Genomic DNA, 17,369 nt, shown 5'->3' on the forward strand with positions numbered 1-17,369 from the left:
CACCCCTTACTTCTGATTATCAGTTTGTGCTGTGGACATGTTAATTCACGGTTATATTCTTAGATTTTTTATTTTTTATTTTTTTAAAAATAGAAAAAGACACAAATGGACTATAAAATATTATTATTAGTTTTTATGAGAAATGTAGATAAATAGTGAATAATAAAAAATAAAAGTTAAGTGAAAAGCTACTCACAGTTTATTTAACAAACACTACTCAACATCTTAAATCTATAATCTAACAACTATACTAAACAAATTAACAATTTTTAATTAAAATCATAATATATAATCTGCTAAGTTATAATCTATAATGTACTTTAACAGTTACACCAAACGGTACCTCTGTGAGTGCTCTGCTTGCGCACAGGAAGATGATCATCGTAAGTTAATGCGCAGCAGAGGATCCAGTCCGTCCCCAAAACCCTAAACCCCAAAACCCCCCAAAAACAGAGCGCGAACAATCGAGCTCAGTAGATCGAATCGAAAATGGCGTCTCTAATTCCCGAAAACCTCCCAAAGTTCACCTCTGAAACCCTCCGTTCCGCCGCCAAACAATCCCAACGATGCCACATCGTCCCCGTCCGTCTCCGTCGAGCCATCAAACGATACCTCCGAGGTGTGTCTCTTCGATTTTTTTGATTTCTGTTTTCTCAATGTTTGGTTTGTGATTATATTGCGAATTTTGAATGGTATTGTTGTTTACAGAGCAAGAGGAGACTCACATGAGGAGGAAAGTGTTGAGCTTGTCACAGTCTTTTAACGATATAAAGGATGTGAATCTTCAGCTCACAGCTTCCACTTCCAAAGAGCTCGTTGAAGATCCTCTCAAGTCTATGGAAAGCTCGAAGCGGTGGAAAATCAAGAGCTCTTATGGCGACATTGGTCTCAAATATAGAGACGACCAGACCGTCGCTTATGTCGCTTCTCGAATGCCCGCCGTCTACTCTGCTTGCCATAGAGTTCTCAGTGAGGTAAAAGAAAAAATAGCCCTTTATTTGTATGTGTTCATGGTTTTAGGCTGATTGAATTTGAATTTATCAGATGTGAAATTTAATTATAGGTTCGTAGGAGGCTACCTGGGTTTTCGCCAACAAGGGTATTGGATTTTGGTGCTGGTACTGGTTCGGCTATGTGGTGAGAATAAGCTAATTTGATTCTTTCTATACGGTTGGTTACTTGGGTAGTGAAGATTGATATGGGTTTTAAGTTGTGATTGTATTTTGCTAATTGTGGTAAATTACTTAATTGGCACTTGGTTCTAAAGGGCAGTGCGAGAAGTCTGGCCAAGATCTCTGGAAAGAATTAATTTAGTAGAGCCATCCCAGTCGATGCAACGAGCTGGTCAGAGCCTTATAAAGAGTAAGTTAGGATGCAAAAGGAGAGATTTTAATGCTTTTTGTTAGTCATAGAAAGTAATTGTTTGGTCCGTTATAATGGTCTCTTTGGATTCTACTTGGGTGGCTTTGTTATTACTGTCTTTTAACAAGTATCAATTTGTATGCTCTATATGTTTTTGTTATGCTTCTTATTTATTAAAACATGCAACAAAAATGTGAGGCATATAAACATGCGGCTGTAAACTTTGCTTGAGGGCCTGAAAGTTGTACCCTAGTTACACATTGAACTAAACTATATATATATAAAGGGTGATCCAGTGCACAAGGCTTTTGCTAAAGGGTTGTGGGGAGGGCGATATATACGTATACTTTTACCCCCATTTCTAGAGAGACTAGTTTCATGAGTCAAACCCGTGCCACCAGGACGTTTACAGAAATACATCAATTTTTTTCCATTTAGAAAGGGAAAAAACTAGGATGGAGTACAGACATAGTAGTAGATTCAATTTCGTGGGTCAGAATTTGAAACTTTAGCAGAAATAATGCATTCATTTAGAAGTTTTGAGACAACATAGCTTGACTGTTAGGCATTGGTTTTCTTATTTTGGGTCAGACAATTTGAATAGTTATTTGTCATATTATTGAAGTTAACAAAAAATATAGTGTTACTAATAGGTAAGTAATGCATGTGGTTATGTGAGTAGATTGATTAGGTTGTAATACAATAGCAAACAGCATGTCTCAGTGTTTTGTGCTCCAACTTTTATTTGAGTTTCTTCCAGTTTTCTTGAGATGTTGGTTTTTCAATCTTCATGTAATTGTTTATACTTTGTTGCAACTCCTCTACATTTGTTTTTGGTTGTCAACAAGGAAGAGAGAGGTTTGTGTCAAGAAAACTTCTAATATTTTTATTAATGGTTATTGTAGATCTGAAGAATTTGCCACTTATTCATAGCTATAATAGCATTCAGTCACTAACTAAGAATATCAATAAATCTGACAGAGAGCATGACCTCGTCATTGCTGTAAGTTTTATTTTCTCTTTCATTACTATCTTTGGTTCAGTCTTATGAAGCATGGATACTTCTAGAAGGGAGTCATGTTTGTATCGGATATTGATACTCCTTGGTTGTGTTACATAGACACTTCTATTTCTTCCCGAGTACCTGTGTCCACCAAATATGATATAGGTAAAGGGGTGAGATATGTGTCTGACACTCGTATCCAATTTAGACACTCAATTCTTTTAATTTGTGACAATATATGAAGAATAAGAAACTCACATTAGTAAAACAATATTTTTAGCTTCTCACATGAAATTAGATATCAAAATTTCATATTTGTTTTGAATCCTATTTAATTTGTAGTATATTTCTACATAATTTATAACATTTAATCTAAGAATATGCAATATCTATATATATATAAGAACCGCTTAACTGCTTGAGGTTCGTCTTTTCTTTTCGATTTTGCCCTTTCATTTTGAATAATTTACTAATGGCGGCCTATATGTTGAGTGAAGGTTTTTTCGTAATTACACAGACATTCTTGGTCAATTATGCAATAGGTTTTTTCATAATTACGTAAACATTTTTGGTCAATTATGATACAGGTTTTTTTGTTATTACGCAAACATTCTTGAACAATTATGAAACATAAATTTTTTATTTTTCAACAAATTACAAATACACCCATAAGGTTTGTTTAAAATATGAATCGACTAGAAATTACAACCATCGTTTGTTATAAATTTTAACACAATACTCTGGGAGAAAAAAAAAACTATTCTCTGATGTAATAATAAATTATCAAAATTGTTTATTGAAATTTTTTTTTATATCATTAAAAACTGTTAATTGACTTAATGATTTATTTATTAACAATTTTGTTAATTTACTTATTAATAAAATTAATCATTTGTTATGCGAGTATGATTTATGCCTTAATAAAATTAGTTATTTGTATATATATTATTTTCTTCTGCTTCTTTATTAGTTCAGTGAATTATCTTAGTAGTTTTTTTTAGATGGAAGAATTATCTTAGTATTTGTTTTATATTTATTTCTTGAGAAAAGTTATACACCATAATTTTTTCTTTATGAATTTGGAAGAAATGTTAAAGACTCATAAATTCATCCAAAATTATATGGTAATAGAATTGGAGTCTACATCATTAGCTACATAACAAATCAATAAATGATACATATCATACCATATAATTCTATCATATATCTAATGATTTATTCTATTCAATTTCATAGAACGATATTCTAATTTTAAAAAAATTATCAAAATAAAAAACTTAAACAAACTGTCATAATAGTCCGTGCCTTGCACGGCCCTTTTTAAACTAGTATATGTATATATAACACATTTAAGTATGAAAGAGAAAATTACAAGGGCAATAATAACAATTTCAACATAACAATGAAATGATATTTTCATAAGACCTACTAAGAAAATGTAAAGTGGTTAGCCATTGGCTTATAAACTAATACTTAATTCCTAATGAATTGTTTCTCACCATTCTTTGAGCTTATTATAATACAATACTAAATATTATTAAAATATATATATTTTTACAAACACATCCTTGTCATACAGGTATCCTATTATTTAAATATATATATATATATTTTCCGTATCGTGGCTATATCCTGTATCCGTATCCATGCTTCATAGAGACCTAGAGGTTTTTTTACGTATGTTTTCTAGAATAAAACTGATGGTGACAGGCTTTTATTTGATACTGTTATCTCCGCCTACTACTCTTGAGAACTAGTTTATGTGACCTTGGTTTGTGCTAATTAATGCTCAACATTTGTTGCTACTGGATGAAGTCCTATGTGCTTGGAGAGATAGCATCACTGCAGGACAGAATTACCATTGTGCGCCAGCTTTGGGATCTTACACAAGATGTTCTGGTAAATTTTCAAGTCCACGGATAAGTTTCATGTCTCATTATGTGCAAGCTTATGTGCTGAAGGTATATGTGATTTGGTTGCATTGTTGATTAATATCATTCCAATAAAAAAACATAGAAGTTCACCTGTTTCATGGTTTAAAATTCCTGTCAATTTGTCCTTTCCTTCTCCTTGGAAGAGTTAATTTATTCCAATTATATTTATTTTTTTAATCCATCAAGGGTATGGTTCACTGGTGAGGCTTTCTCAGCATTTGGTTTCTAGCAATTTAATCATTTCAAAAGAGTGGAGTCTGAAAAAAGTGAAAACATGTGAAGTATGAATTGTCAGTTCTCTCATTATAAAGTTTTCTCCAACATGGATAGTATACATTGAGGAATGTCTGAATGACTTGCCTTGCCCAAGATATATCATGCTAATCAATGTGTATCACCTGCATGTAGGAATTTCCTTTTCTTAGCGAAGTTTACTTTTTGAATTTTCTGAAAATTCCAACTATCGGGCAGGTTTTGGTGGAACCTGGAACACCGCATGGATCTAACATCATATCTCAAATGCGGTCTCATATCTTATGGATGGAAAAAAGGGTAAGATTACTTTTGGTACAATTTTGAGCTTCGATGCTAAATGAAATATGCAGAGTCGTCCTCCATTTTCACAATTATTTGCCTTTTCTGCCTTAGTGAATGAATAATTTTCTTTTCGTGACTTTTAGAAACGCCGCAAATTAGAAAATGCATTTGACGAAACTTCTAAGGATTTGGTGGATCTTAAGACTGGGGCCTTTGTTGTTGCTCCAGTGAGTTCGACAATTTCTTGATTTTATTTTTATTCTTCCATTCAAGTTATTATTTATTTTCCTGTCTTACTTATATAAAAATAAAAATCTTCTTGTCGCAGTGTGCTCATGATGGACGTTGTCCTTTGGATAATACTGGAAAATATTGTCATTTTGTTCAGCGTTTGGAGAGGACAACATCACAGCGTGCATACAAGGTTTCTCTTTAAACCACGTGCCTCTTGTCAAACTCTGTTCCTCTTTCTTTTCTTTTTTCCTTTTGAGATTACATATATATTAATAATCATTCCATTTTTCCCTGTGAGTTTATATTACATGGACACAGGTTGGCTTCTTAATTAATGTCCGCACGCTGTATCTGATTATTTCTGAAACCTTAACACATGACACATTTGAGTCATCAAGGTGTCCACTCTTTCTTTTGTTACAATATGTTGTGAGGGGAACATTCTAAGAAAGTAAGGAACCTCTTGTACCAAACTAGAAATATGTTACTCTTTGTTTTCCACCTCAGCATTTGGGTATCGTTTGACAATGATTATGCCCAAGCCCTAAGGTATATTTTGCCTAAAACAAGTACTAACACATTAAAACATCCGTGTTTGGAGGTGTTAGATTTGTCTAGTAATGTAATTGCATGATACGTGTAATTGCATATGAATAGTCATCCAATATTTGATTGTTTGCTGCATCTCTAATGTAATAGTTTGCAATTATACTTAAGGGCTCTCTTTATGTTTGTAATTTAGAAGTATTACTCCATTACGTTCTGTTAATAAGTTTCTTTTATAATTTTTGAAGCACATTTGTTTTAGTTAGAGAGAAGTTTTGGAGACCTTTCTACGAAGCATGAACTCAATTTGGCCGACCTTTGTTTTGGTTTATTTGCTTATATACTTCTGTTCATAGCTACTATTATTACTACCTCTCTGGCTGTTTTTGACTAGGGATATTACTGTTCCTGACATCTGCTCTTATCCATGATTGTTTTGTAGCGATCGAAAGGGGAGCCTTTACGTGGTTTTGAAGATGAGAAATTTTGTTTTGTTGCTTTTAGGCGAGGTCAACGGCCAAGGCAAGTATTCTGTTTGATCTGTTGAAACGTATGTATATTTATATTTTTTCCCCCACAAAACACCTTGTTAAAATCAACTGTTGAGGGTTCTGCATTTAATAATTCAAAGAAAAGCACAAATTTGAAGTCATCCTTGCACAATTTTTGCCTGCATATTCATATTAGCTCAAAGTTATTTTAAGAGGCATTTTTTCATGTAGTCCCTTTTGTACTATGCTGTACTAAATAAGTGTGTTGAATGCATGTCAATTGGGTCTAACTCAGCTAAAGCATGTTAACTTCCACGTATATGGCCAGTCAATTATAAGAAGGAAAAGTTGATGGATAGGGAACCTTCAACATTTATTTCACGTCTTTGAGCTTTGATGTAATGTTATATGAATATTCTTGTGTTGTGATTATTTTTCATTTCAAACAGAGAACTATGGCCGCTTGATGGTATGAAGTTCGAAACTTTGAAGGAGCAGCATGCTAAAAGAAATCCAGAGGATCTTGAAATTGACTACGGTATGAGCTCCATGCATACCAATACTTTAATTTCTGACTAAGAACTTTATGATTGGGCACAGTCAAGAACTTTATGATTGGGCAGTCATATTCATGGTAACTGTTAGCATGCATCTGCTAACAAGCTTGCTGATGTGCAAAAGACTTCAATTCTTTTTGGAAATTCTGTATTTCGAGAAATTTATTTATTTTCCTTAATGATCTTGATAGAGGACCAATTCGAGTCAGAAGGTGAGGACGTTCCATATGAAGACGATCCAATTTGTTATGATTCTGATATTATAGAAACAGATGCGATCACTGAGAATGATGAAGAGGAAGAGGAAGAGGAACAAGAAACAGCTAGTGCTGATCTTGGCAGTGGTTGGGGCAGAATCATTTACACTCCTGTTAGGAGGGGCAGGCGGGTTGAAATGGATGTCTGTCGAGCAACCAGTCGTGATGGCTCCGAGGGCTCGTTTGAGCGCATTGTTATTACTCAAAGTAAGAATCCTACATTGCATCATCAAGCCCGAAGATCTCTTTGGGGGGATTTGTGGCCCTTTTGATACTGTAATTGTTATCATTTTCATACAGACTGAAATCAAAACTAGTTCCTGCATCAAAGTTCGGCACCAAAAATTCTCCAACATTGTCTCCTAGAGTATGACAAGCAGAACATTACAAGGCTAATTGTTATCATTATATTGTATGTTTTTGTTTTTTGTTTTTTAATTTTACAATTGTAAATGTGAATCTTTTTTTTTAAATCATCAAACTTTCTCGCTCTCCCCAATTTTTGTTTGAATTTTGAATTTATGAATAGGAATGGGTTAATTGTTGTTGCAAAGGTGTTACCTAACTCTAGCACCGTCAATTTGTTTAGTGAAGTTGGGTCGATGGATGGGTTGAATTATTATTTATTTAGAGGGCGGTTATTAGCACTCCATCAATTATTTTGGATCTCTTATTTTTTTAGACCCTGCTTATAAATTCTAAAATCTTTATAAAAAAAATTTTCCCCTCAAATAATAATATCAAAATTATCATTGTAAAAATATTTCACTTATGCAATTGAATGTTCACTCTCATATTTTAAAAACCCTTTCTTCCAAAAATACTAACAAAATTTACAAAGATAATTATTATTTCATCTTTACATATTTATTTATAACCTGAGAAAATAAATGTTCGGTTATCTATTTTTGAATAATTAAACAATGTTCGGGCCTGTGTTTTCGAATTTCGGTTATATGTTTAGGAATTCAATCCTGAAAAAATGACGAGCAGTTTTTATTATTTTTGTTATTTTTTTCGAGAAACTTACTCTTATAAGGCCAGTTTATTTTGAGTTAAGAATACCATCAAAATTATAAACCATTGAGTTTTTATTGTTGTATTCCTCTCATCTCTTAGAGTTGTGGTTGCCGAAAAAATTTCACTCATTGTCATTGCCGGAGAAGTGTAGGTAATCAATGCCAAAGGGTTTTTAAGATTTTGAAGATTGGCAAGTTTTAAAGGTGAGATTTTAGGAAGATGGAGGTAAGTGCTCTCATAAATCCTAACTCATGATGTAATGGGTGTGAGCTTATTTGTGAGATGTGGTGTCCCAAAATTATTGATATCATTTTTAGTAATTTCATTTGAAGTTATTATTGTAATAAAAAAAAAGTTAAAAAAATGGGGGATATAAAATAATTGATGAGGTGTTGATAGCAACACTCATTTATTTATTTATTTTTTATGGGAGATAAATTACACTGATCTCCCCTGAAAAACTAGAAACGGGAATACTGCTGTGCCGTAGGCATAACAGTAATTGTTATGCTCTTTGTGGGAGGTCGTTTGGAGTGTTTTTCGATGATCTCAACCATTTTTATTGTAGGGTTCGTTGAGTAGATCATCCTTACAAAAAATCAAGTTGATTGGAAATCTGTAATCCTATAACCAAGGCACATTTGTTTTTATAAAAGTTAACAGTTAACTTTCATAAATTTTTAAAAACAATTAGGATCTAATCATGGGGTTATGAATATCCGATTAATTTGATTTTTTACATGAATAATATTCTCGACCAACCGTACAATATGAACGGTTTAGATTATTGAAAAACACTCAAGATAATCCCCCACAAAGAGCACATCAGTTACTGCTGCAGTATCCCCTTTTCCCTGAAAACTACAATGGATTTTACAGTCTGACTTGGTAAAACTTTATTTGAGGTTAATGCTGTTATTGAAGAAATGAAATTTATTAATTTAGTTTTTTTTTTTTGAAAATGTATTTATGACAAATCTAACATTAATTTCAAAATGAAAATAATTATTGATAATTTTTTTTGATCAGAATAATTGTTGATAATTGTTGCTTGGATAACTGAGTGTGGAAATTAGTAGACTCAATTTCTCGATCGACTCCAATTCTCGAGCCCGATACGAGCTCTTCATTTGTAAGGTATTACTACACAAACCATACTTCAGCACATATTTTCATGGATTTTTTAAAAATAAATAAAAAATAACCGTACTGGACACTTGACAATTGGACAAGTATGTGGTTGATATTTCTAGTGATATATAACGATTCTGGTTAGTGTGAAGTCGTCTGCCTTGAACCGACTCTTCTGGCTCAGCCAGGTATGCCCTTAGCGGCCTTGTCCCAATGATCTCTAGTCTGATCTTACCATGCTCTTTGGGTCTCGTTGAGGCACTCTCAAGGTCTTATATAAAACTGCGCTTCTGTCGGTTTGACTAGCACAAATTGGAACACCTTCAATTCTAGCTAAGATTATAACAGATAAAGTAAACAAACCATCATTATACACAACCCAAAATACCCCATTGTTAGCACATTGACTTGTATGTATTTGGAATAAACCAGACACAAACAAGTCAAATGAACAAATCAAAAGAATGCTTCAATAATAATCTGAATATTGATATCCATTACAAAATGAATTTCAAGCCCATTTGTTGGCACAGCCTAATTTGATTATAGGACACCTTTTTTTTTTTTTCCAAAAATCTATGTACACCATCTACAATACACTTCACATGCTGAGATATCTACTGAACTAACCTTTTTTTACCAGCAATGCCAGTTGCTGCTACACCTAAAATGCCCAAAAATGGAATAACCTGTCTGATGAAACCTTTGGATCATCAATTTCATAGGCGAATGGGCAACCCATAATTGTGGTATGTTCTAATCCACCCATCAGAGCCCGCAGTTACAATCACAAGTCCCCACATACAAGAACTGTATGTGTTCTGGTAAGCACTCTTCAAAAAATTGTATTTTGATTTACACATTGGACTTGAATTGGGTAGTTTCTCTTCTGGCCAAGTCGCGGATCCCTTTGGCAAAGACTCTAGAAGAAGCCCACGGCTCAAAGAAAAACAGTCATTAGAAGAGTCTGCGAGATGATTTCCCATAGATGGGCTTGAAAGTGATCCAGACATGGTTTTCGTGCCACACCAAGGTATAGCAATTGATGTTTTGTGAGAAACGAAATTCTCACATGACCGAATGGTCTTTGCTTTCGAAGAAGTCCTGTCCTGGCTAATATAGTCCCATATATACACATTAGAATTCTCGTTTGCTGAGACAATGTGTTTTCCATCCGCAGTAAAAGATGCAGTCACTCGATTTCCTGAAACTCGAGGGCCTGAAAATAGGGAAGAAAAATTTGCATTTGAGTTCTAAAGTAAAGAAAAGAAACATCACATGTCACACTGAAGATCATATAATGGTAGCACATAGAGCCAAAAAGTGTCTTTCATTTTTTCATAACCAAGAAATAATTGCTGCCCATGAAACAAACAAGAGAATATTTGAGAACCAGTGGTGGAGCTAGAATTTTGGCATAGAAAGGGAAAGAATAAGGCAAAATGTTATGCTTAAAATAGTGTCCCCAACCCTTGTTGTGCCTCGACCCTAACGCACTTAACCCCCAACCCTAACCATGACCGTGATGGTCATCTCCACCCCTCACCTCGTACAATTTCAGAGAAGAGATAGAGAGGAAAGCAAATATTTTCCTATGAGATTTGATTAATCAAGAAGTAAACACTGTAAATACTTGTATAGATATTTATCATTTATCACACAAGAAAAAGAAAATTATTAACAAGAATAAATTTGCAATCGTGACCCAAAAAATAAAAAAATAAAAAAACATTTTAAGGTAAATTTTACAACATAATAAAGGAGATTTTGTTGTAATATAGACATTTAAAGGGTGCAAATTATATGAACAACTTTAAAATAAAGAAACAAAGTAAGTATAAATTAAAATTTAGAGGGGAAAAAATCGAGCAACTATTTTATTACATATTCTAAAATTTTATGAAGTTGAGGGACAAGTGCCCCTCTTGGGCCCATGCTCCCTGCACCCCCCTGTTGAGAACAATTATTGTGGAGTTTTTTGTGGTTCTCACTTATCACGTAATGAATTGAAAGGAATAACACAAAATCTGGAAACAATTGTTATGACAAAGCAAGAACTTTTCTGAATTTAGCAAGGAAAATGAAAGTTAGTTGGCTGCAACAAAGGAAGTGAAAGTTCCTATCTGGTTAGGCCAGTAAGTGATAGGTTGGGTATTTCAGTTTAGCGGAAATGGTCCTAGTATTATAGGCATAGTCATACTGAAACCACCCCTAGCTTCATGGCAAGTTTATTTCTATTTATATATTTATTCTCATTTTCATTGTTGGTTGTTTAGTTTGTAAAGGGTATTCCCTTGGCATTTTGTGTGTATTTTTTTTGGTCTGGAGTAAATCTCTAGCAAAAAATAAAAAACAATTGAACAAAGCTCAATGATCTCACCCTTGAATTTGAAGATGACATTAACCCCACAAAGTACTCGAACTTGGGAATCGGCAGAAGTGACAAGAACTTTGCTCGGATCACTTGGGGAAAACTGTCGAGCAAACAGATAGCATAACATGTAAGTATATAAAAGACAACCATCAAAAGTAAGTAGGAGAAAAGAAGTCATGTACTTTCTTTCGATCTTTTCAGAAGAAAAAAACTAGGAGAGAGAAGGCAAGGACAAGTAACCTGAAAGGAAATTATCCTCTTGCAGGGTAGCTTCTTTTTCCCTTGTAAACATATTTGAGCATCCAGTTGCAACTGATTATCTGACCCATGCAACACATGATCAAATAATATTAATCTCAAGCTGAATTAATTAACAAGTAAATATAAAGAGATCAAGGTGGGAAAAAAAATGCTATATTAATATGTTTTCTCTGATTTAGCAGCATCATGAATTATCAGCATCTCAAAGTGAAGCCTTACATTCTGCTATAGGAGCAATATACTATAAGGAAGGTTTCTTCTGGTGAAAAATATGTGCATACCTATGATATCATAAAACCGGCAGCTTCCATCCATTGAGCCCACAATTCCTCCCTGCAATTATTAAGTAGGTATCATCTTTACTAACCAAATCCATACAAAAATTTCCCAGTTAATTAGCTACATTTTACTACAAGAAATTGAAGACCAGAAATTCATCAGACCTTCCCACTAGGATAATAGCATACAGCAGTTACTATTTCTCTTATGTCAATCCAATCAACAACTCGACAACCATGCACTTCCCAAATGCGCACTTTCCCATCTATTGAACCACTGATGAAACAATTGTCATCCACAGGATTGAATTCTACACAGGTCACTGCATCAATAGTTAGAGAGTCAACAAATTTGTATATCATAATTTATATGAAATAAAAAAAGATTGAAATTGTGAAAGATAAGAAATCAATATTAACAAACGATGTATATTCATGGTAAAATACTCACCATAGTTATTATGAGAGAAAACTCTGAGGCATTGGTTGTGTCCTACTTGCCATAGGCGAACTGTTTTATCAACCGAGGATGACAACAGACACTGCAGACAGTACAAAGTTATTGTGAACATATATTACTTGTAGAAGTAAAGCACAATAGTTAATAAACAAAATGACTTATCAACTCCATAACCAAGAAATCAAAAGCATTTTGCTATTTTTAAAAGATACTAACCCCGTTATTGGACCACGAAAGAGCCAAGACCTCACCACTGTGTCCATGGAACTCATGGAGAGGTTCCTCCATAATCCCAAAGACCTTCGATGGGAAAATAACACAAGCCGATACTGGTGATTTTCTCAACCTTTTTATCTTACCCATTTTGTCTTTATTCACATCAAGAGCGGCTAATTTCTTTGGTTTCTCATCCTCAATCACCTTCCACACACGCACAATGCCATCTTCACCAGCACTCGCCAAGTATTGACCATCAGGACTGAACTTCATCGTCGAGACTGAGCCCTCATGTGCACGAAATTCTTGCCCAGCATAGAGAGATGACAATCCCTTCGATCTCTTATTATATGAATGGACTCGAACTCTTTGAAACCTAGCCCCCATTCCTGAGTTGAAACCACTAGCTACAGTATGTGTTTTACTAAATTTCCTAAGCCAACCAATCTTCCATTTGTTCTTCACATCCACCAAGTTACCTGCCTCAGCTTCCCTGCGCAACAACCGCTGAACCAAAGCAGATGAACCAAAAGTTCTCTGAAACTCTTCAATAGTAACCAACCTATTCGAACCCACTTCACGTAATCTGCTGAGCATTCCATTGTTTCCAACTCCATCAACAACAAACTCTGTCCCATCATCCAAATTCTTAATTTTATACACAAAATTCTCCTCAGAAGCATCGTCTCCTAACAATTCTGTTGAACAAGAAGAGACACAGGAAGAAGTAGACACAAAACAATCTTCCAAATGTGAATTTCTCAGCACTGCCCCACTGTCCTCGTTAATTCTCTCAATCCCCATTTTGATTTCATCACACAATAAATCCCTTGATTCCTCTTTTTCAATCTGATTTTGATCTAAACTTAAACCCATCCATTTGAAAAACCTATTGCGACGCTGATCAGCACTTTCAGGAGTCTTCGTCCAAAACTCATACCCTAAACTATTCACAACACAATTGGGAAGCTCGGAACAAGAACAACAATGGCCAGAGCAATCTGAACCCAAATCAGAAACAGAAGTGATCTCATCACAAGTATCAAAAAACTGATCTTCTTCTGCTGCTACACTGTGTTCAGCCATCATTTTCTGACTTCTAAAATAAAATCCTACATCCCAAAAAAAGAAAAAAAATATCAAATCAAATCAAATCTCAATCAAACACAAAAAGGTTCAAACTTTTTTAGGGAAAAAAAGGAGAAAAATCTACAATCAGTGGCATTGAATTCCAAACAGAGGGAAATGGAAATAAATAAACACAAATCACAATCCAAACCCATAACACAACAAACACAAAATCAAACATATATATATATACCCAGATCTTGTAAAAGCATGATGCCCAGTAATAGGACGAGGTGGTCAAGCAACAATAGGCAAGAACAAAGTCAAAGCTTTTCTAACAAAGTTTTCAAATAAAAACAAACTATTTTGAAGATAAGTTCAACGGACTAGTTCAACAACATACAGATCAAATTCCGAAAAGAGGTCTCTTACCTGAGTTTTCATGAAATTTGGGTAAAACCCAGATATCATTCACGTAGTTAAGTTCTGCAACAATCTCTCTTCCTCTCTCTAAGTAGAGATTGAAGACAACAAAGATTGAAAAAAAAAAAACTTAATTCAAATGAAAAACAATATTTGGAAGAGAAAACAAATGAATGGAAGTGGATGAAAGACAACACGAGAGTTGGCAGAAAAGGGAAGGTTTGGAGGTGGGAGATGAAGGGTTCTCTCTCTCTCTCTCTCTCTCTCCTCTTCTTCTTCTTCTTCTTTCTTCTCTTTTGTGTCTCTGTCTGCGGGTTTGATAGAGCAACTACTACTACGCATAGAAAGCCGATGAATTGACGTTTATGCCCCGCTTCGGATGCGTCTATCCAACCAACGGTTATAACGATGATCTCTATTTTTTCAATTATATTAATAATGGGAAATGCTAGAGAGCTTTAATTTGAGCTCTAGTGATGTGTCCAAGTAAAAAAAAAAAAAAAAAAAAAAACAAGGCAAGGCACAAACATCACATCAGAGTAGGTCCCACATTCCCATTAGAGCTCCTATATTAGAGCTCTAAAGCATTTTTGATTAATAATATAGATATAGAATTGGGTAATTCGTTACTACCCCTATTTATTTTTTTTATCTTATTATTTGCAAATGGGGAATATAATTTATGAAAAATAATACTATGGGTATCGGTGTATGTTTTTTTTTTTTTAATTTTTGTTTTTTTAACATAGTGTAGTTGGCCGCCCAATGACATTTATAGTATGTTATTATTTTATAATAAAATGTAAAGAAAAAATGGAGTTATTTAAAGTTAAAATCTCATGTATGGTTTTATAGACTAGTAGTAAGGATGAAAAAAAAATAAATAAATAAAATTGTGTGATTGGTGACTTCAATATTGTGATGGAAGTTTGACTTAAGAAAATACATAATTTTAGTAAAAAAAAATAAAAATAGTGTAAAGTATGAGGTAAGTGGTTTGATAGTCTAATTTAGTTGAGTTTGAAGATAACTTTAGAACGATCTTGTTGGTTGAAACAAAACCAACAAAATGTTGCTGTAGGATTTTATCACTTTTTTGATGTAAAGGAGGAGTCAATGGGAGATTTTAAGATTTTTTTTAAAAAAAATTGTAAAATTTCACATTGAGAATAAATAAAGTGTGCTAGCCAAGATTACTTTATAAATACCTCATTCCCTAAACTTTAATATAAAATATATGTTCAAATAATCAGAATATAAAAGTATTTAATTATATTATTTCAATCAGTTTTAATTGTTATTGGTATAAAATTTTTCAAAACTAAAATAGACATTACATTATGAAAAACTAACTAAAATTTTAGGTCAACCTGAAATAGGCGATTTGGTTCCATGCTTTTTTATACAACCCTAATATAAAAACCACTTAATAAGTACCTTTTCTATAAATATACCCATAACTGTTAATCAAATAAAATGAATATATTTATTCTATTATAAATTGCAATATATTGTTAAATATTTATATTCCAAAGTTTTTAATTCATTTTTTTTCAAATATTTGAATGTGTAAAATATAATAAAACTTGTTTCACAAATTGGTTCTCTCCATTTATATATTTAAAACATTTCTCTTAAATTTTTACAATTTATATTTAATGCTATTAACTTTGGAAAAATTTATTTATAAATCTCATTTTGAGAAATGGTGATCTATTTAATCACAAGAATTTTCTTATAGACCAATTAGTCCCATTAATTTTGAAAATGTAGATTTAATATATTATTTAGAAATTGAATTTACAATTATATCCTTATTTCTATTATATTTCATTTTCTTTTTTTCTTTTGTACTAGAAAGGCAAGGTTACAATCTACGTGAATCAAATTTGAGACGAATTTTTATATAAGAATCTCTTTTATTTGGAAAATATTTCAAAAGGAGTACAAAAATGATTTGAAATATTAGATTCTTCAAACATTTTAAAAGGATGTGAGATTTTTCAAACATTTCAAAAGGAATATAAAAATTCCTTAGTAAGTTTTGGACAAATATATAATTTCAAACTGTAACACTCTAATATAACACTCAAACGTAACATTCTAATGCAACATTTCAAAAAAAAACAAAAAACAAAATCTTTAGTGTACTTTTTCCAAACGTAACACTCTAATACAATACTCCAAAAAAACTTCTAAGGGTCGTTTGGGATATGGATTGGCTTTTTGGCCTTTTTAGCCTGGGCTAAAAAGTCTCATTAGGGATAGACTTTTTGGTTTTTTTAACTTTTGTGAGAAAAAAAATAAAATGATTATGATTTGGATGCGACTGTCTTAATAGGCTAAAAAGCCTATTTGATTATTTTGTGACTATTTTAGCCAAAAAGACTCATTTTAGCTTATGCCAAACGAAGGCTTAGGCCTCGTTTAGGAACATGTTATTTTAATAATTTTTTGATTAAAATATGAGGTAAAAAAATTAGTATGTTTGGAATGACTTTTTGATTTTTTACAAAAAGATGTGCAAAAAGTACAGAGAAAATGAAAATTTTAACTTTTTAATATAAATTATAGATTTTTTGATTTTTTAATAACTTTTGGCTTTTAGGCTAAAACTGTTGCTTGCCAACTGAGGCCTTAGTTTAACACTTCAATATAACACAAAAAATTGCTTAATATAACACTCCTTTGAATTGAGCCAAAGTCATAACAATATTGTTATCACGGATAAGCATCCACCACCTTCTATCTTCTTCTTGCAGAGTAGAGGTGGCCAATAGCACTTTATGTGCTTCGGAGCACGGAAAAACCTCAAACAATTTTTTTGTCTCGAGAACCCATGCTTCAGCTTTTACCGGTTCAAGGCCTCCTTGGAAGGATGACGGTTTCATTTTGCTGAACTTATGGGTGAGAGCAATTATGTCCTCATCGGTAACATTCACATTCTGCTCCGGCTGTACCAGAGGAGGAGGTAGGGGCTGTTGATTCTGTTGTTGATCTAGTCTTTCAGTTATTAGTTCCATCATTCTTTCCAGTCTTGCCATTCTTGCCTCAGAGGATGAGGATTCAGATTCATTTGCAGTTCTCGCATTATCCATTTCACTATAAGCAGTTATAACAGTTATCAACATAGGCAGTCATTTGTTTAAACAGATTAACACATTAGTGTATATTCAGTCATGTCATAGCCACACATTTATCATGCTCATGTAATGCC

The 17,369-nt window shown here is 33.2% G+C and overlaps 2 protein-coding genes across 3 annotated transcripts; one reads left to right on the plus strand and one right to left on the minus strand.

Moving 5' to 3' along the window:
- The first annotated feature begins 363 nt into the window (after positions 1–363).
- Positions 364–7,420, plus strand: LOC114313277 (copper ion binding / methyltransferase). 2 transcript variants are annotated; one of them, XM_028259647.2, is made up of 12 exons: positions 364–619; positions 709–974; positions 1,064–1,137; positions 1,268–1,362; positions 2,268–2,365; positions 4,181–4,264; positions 4,771–4,851; positions 4,980–5,063; positions 5,165–5,260; positions 6,059–6,138; positions 6,557–6,645; positions 6,856–7,420. In XM_028259647.2, exons 1-12 carry the CDS (start codon positions 490–492, stop codon positions 7,191–7,193), a joined length of 1,515 nt encoding a protein of 504 aa, XP_028115448.2. In that variant the 5' UTR covers positions 364–489; the 3' UTR covers positions 7,194–7,420. The 2 variants fall into 2 exon arrangements, with proteins under 2 accessions (XP_028115448.2, XP_028115450.2); XM_028259649.2 differs by having other exon boundaries at positions 1,273–1,362.
- Positions 7,421–9,457: 2,037 nt separating this feature from the next.
- On the minus strand, positions 9,458–14,524 carry LOC114313278 (Transducin/WD40 repeat-like superfamily protein). Its single transcript, XM_028259650.2, has 8 exons — positions 14,162–14,524; positions 12,662–13,773; positions 12,437–12,527; positions 12,151–12,308; positions 11,989–12,040; positions 11,687–11,766; positions 11,453–11,546; positions 9,458–10,291 (listed from the first exon to the last, which is right to left on the minus strand). Exons 2-8 carry the CDS (start codon positions 13,748–13,750, stop codon positions 9,792–9,794), a joined length of 2,064 nt encoding a protein of 687 aa, XP_028115451.2. The 5' UTR covers positions 13,751–13,773; positions 14,162–14,524; the 3' UTR covers positions 9,458–9,791.
- Between the last annotated feature and the right edge of the window lie 2,845 nt (positions 14,525–17,369).

This window comes from Camellia sinensis, chromosome 13 (genome assembly GCF_055761805.1).
Source record: "Camellia sinensis isolate YWXY chromosome 13, ASM5576180v1, whole genome shotgun sequence".
NCBI lineage: Eukaryota > Viridiplantae > Streptophyta > Magnoliopsida > Ericales > Theaceae > Camellia > Camellia sinensis.

What these genes read in the sequence shown, in the direction of transcription:
- LOC114313277 (XM_028259647.2), top strand. Translation starts at nt 490, where the DNA reads ATGGCGTCTCTAATTCCCGAAAACCTCCCAAAGTTCACCTCTGAAACC. An exon ending in AGCATGACCTCGTCATTGCT is followed by an intron (nt 2,366 to 4,180) that starts GTAAGTTTTATT and finishes TACTGGATGAAG; the next exon opens with TCCTATGTGCTTGGAGAGAT. An exon ending in GGGCCTTTGTTGTTGCTCCA is followed by an intron (nt 5,064 to 5,164) that starts GTGAGTTCGACA and finishes TTCTTGTCGCAG; the next exon opens with TGTGCTCATGATGGACGTTG.
- LOC114313278 (XM_028259650.2), bottom strand. Translation starts at nt 13,750, where the DNA reads ATGATGGCTGAACACAGTGTAGCAGCAGAAGAAGATCAGTTTTTTGAT. An exon ending in TTTCTCTCATAATAACTATG is followed by an intron (nt 12,309 to 12,436) that starts GTGAGTATTTTA and finishes CTATTGATGCAG; the next exon opens with TGACCTGTGTAGAATTCAAT. An exon ending in GCTATTATCCTAGTGGGAAG is followed by an intron (nt 12,041 to 12,150) that starts GTCTGATGAATT and finishes TAATAATTGCAG; the next exon opens with GGAGGAATTGTGGGCTCAAT.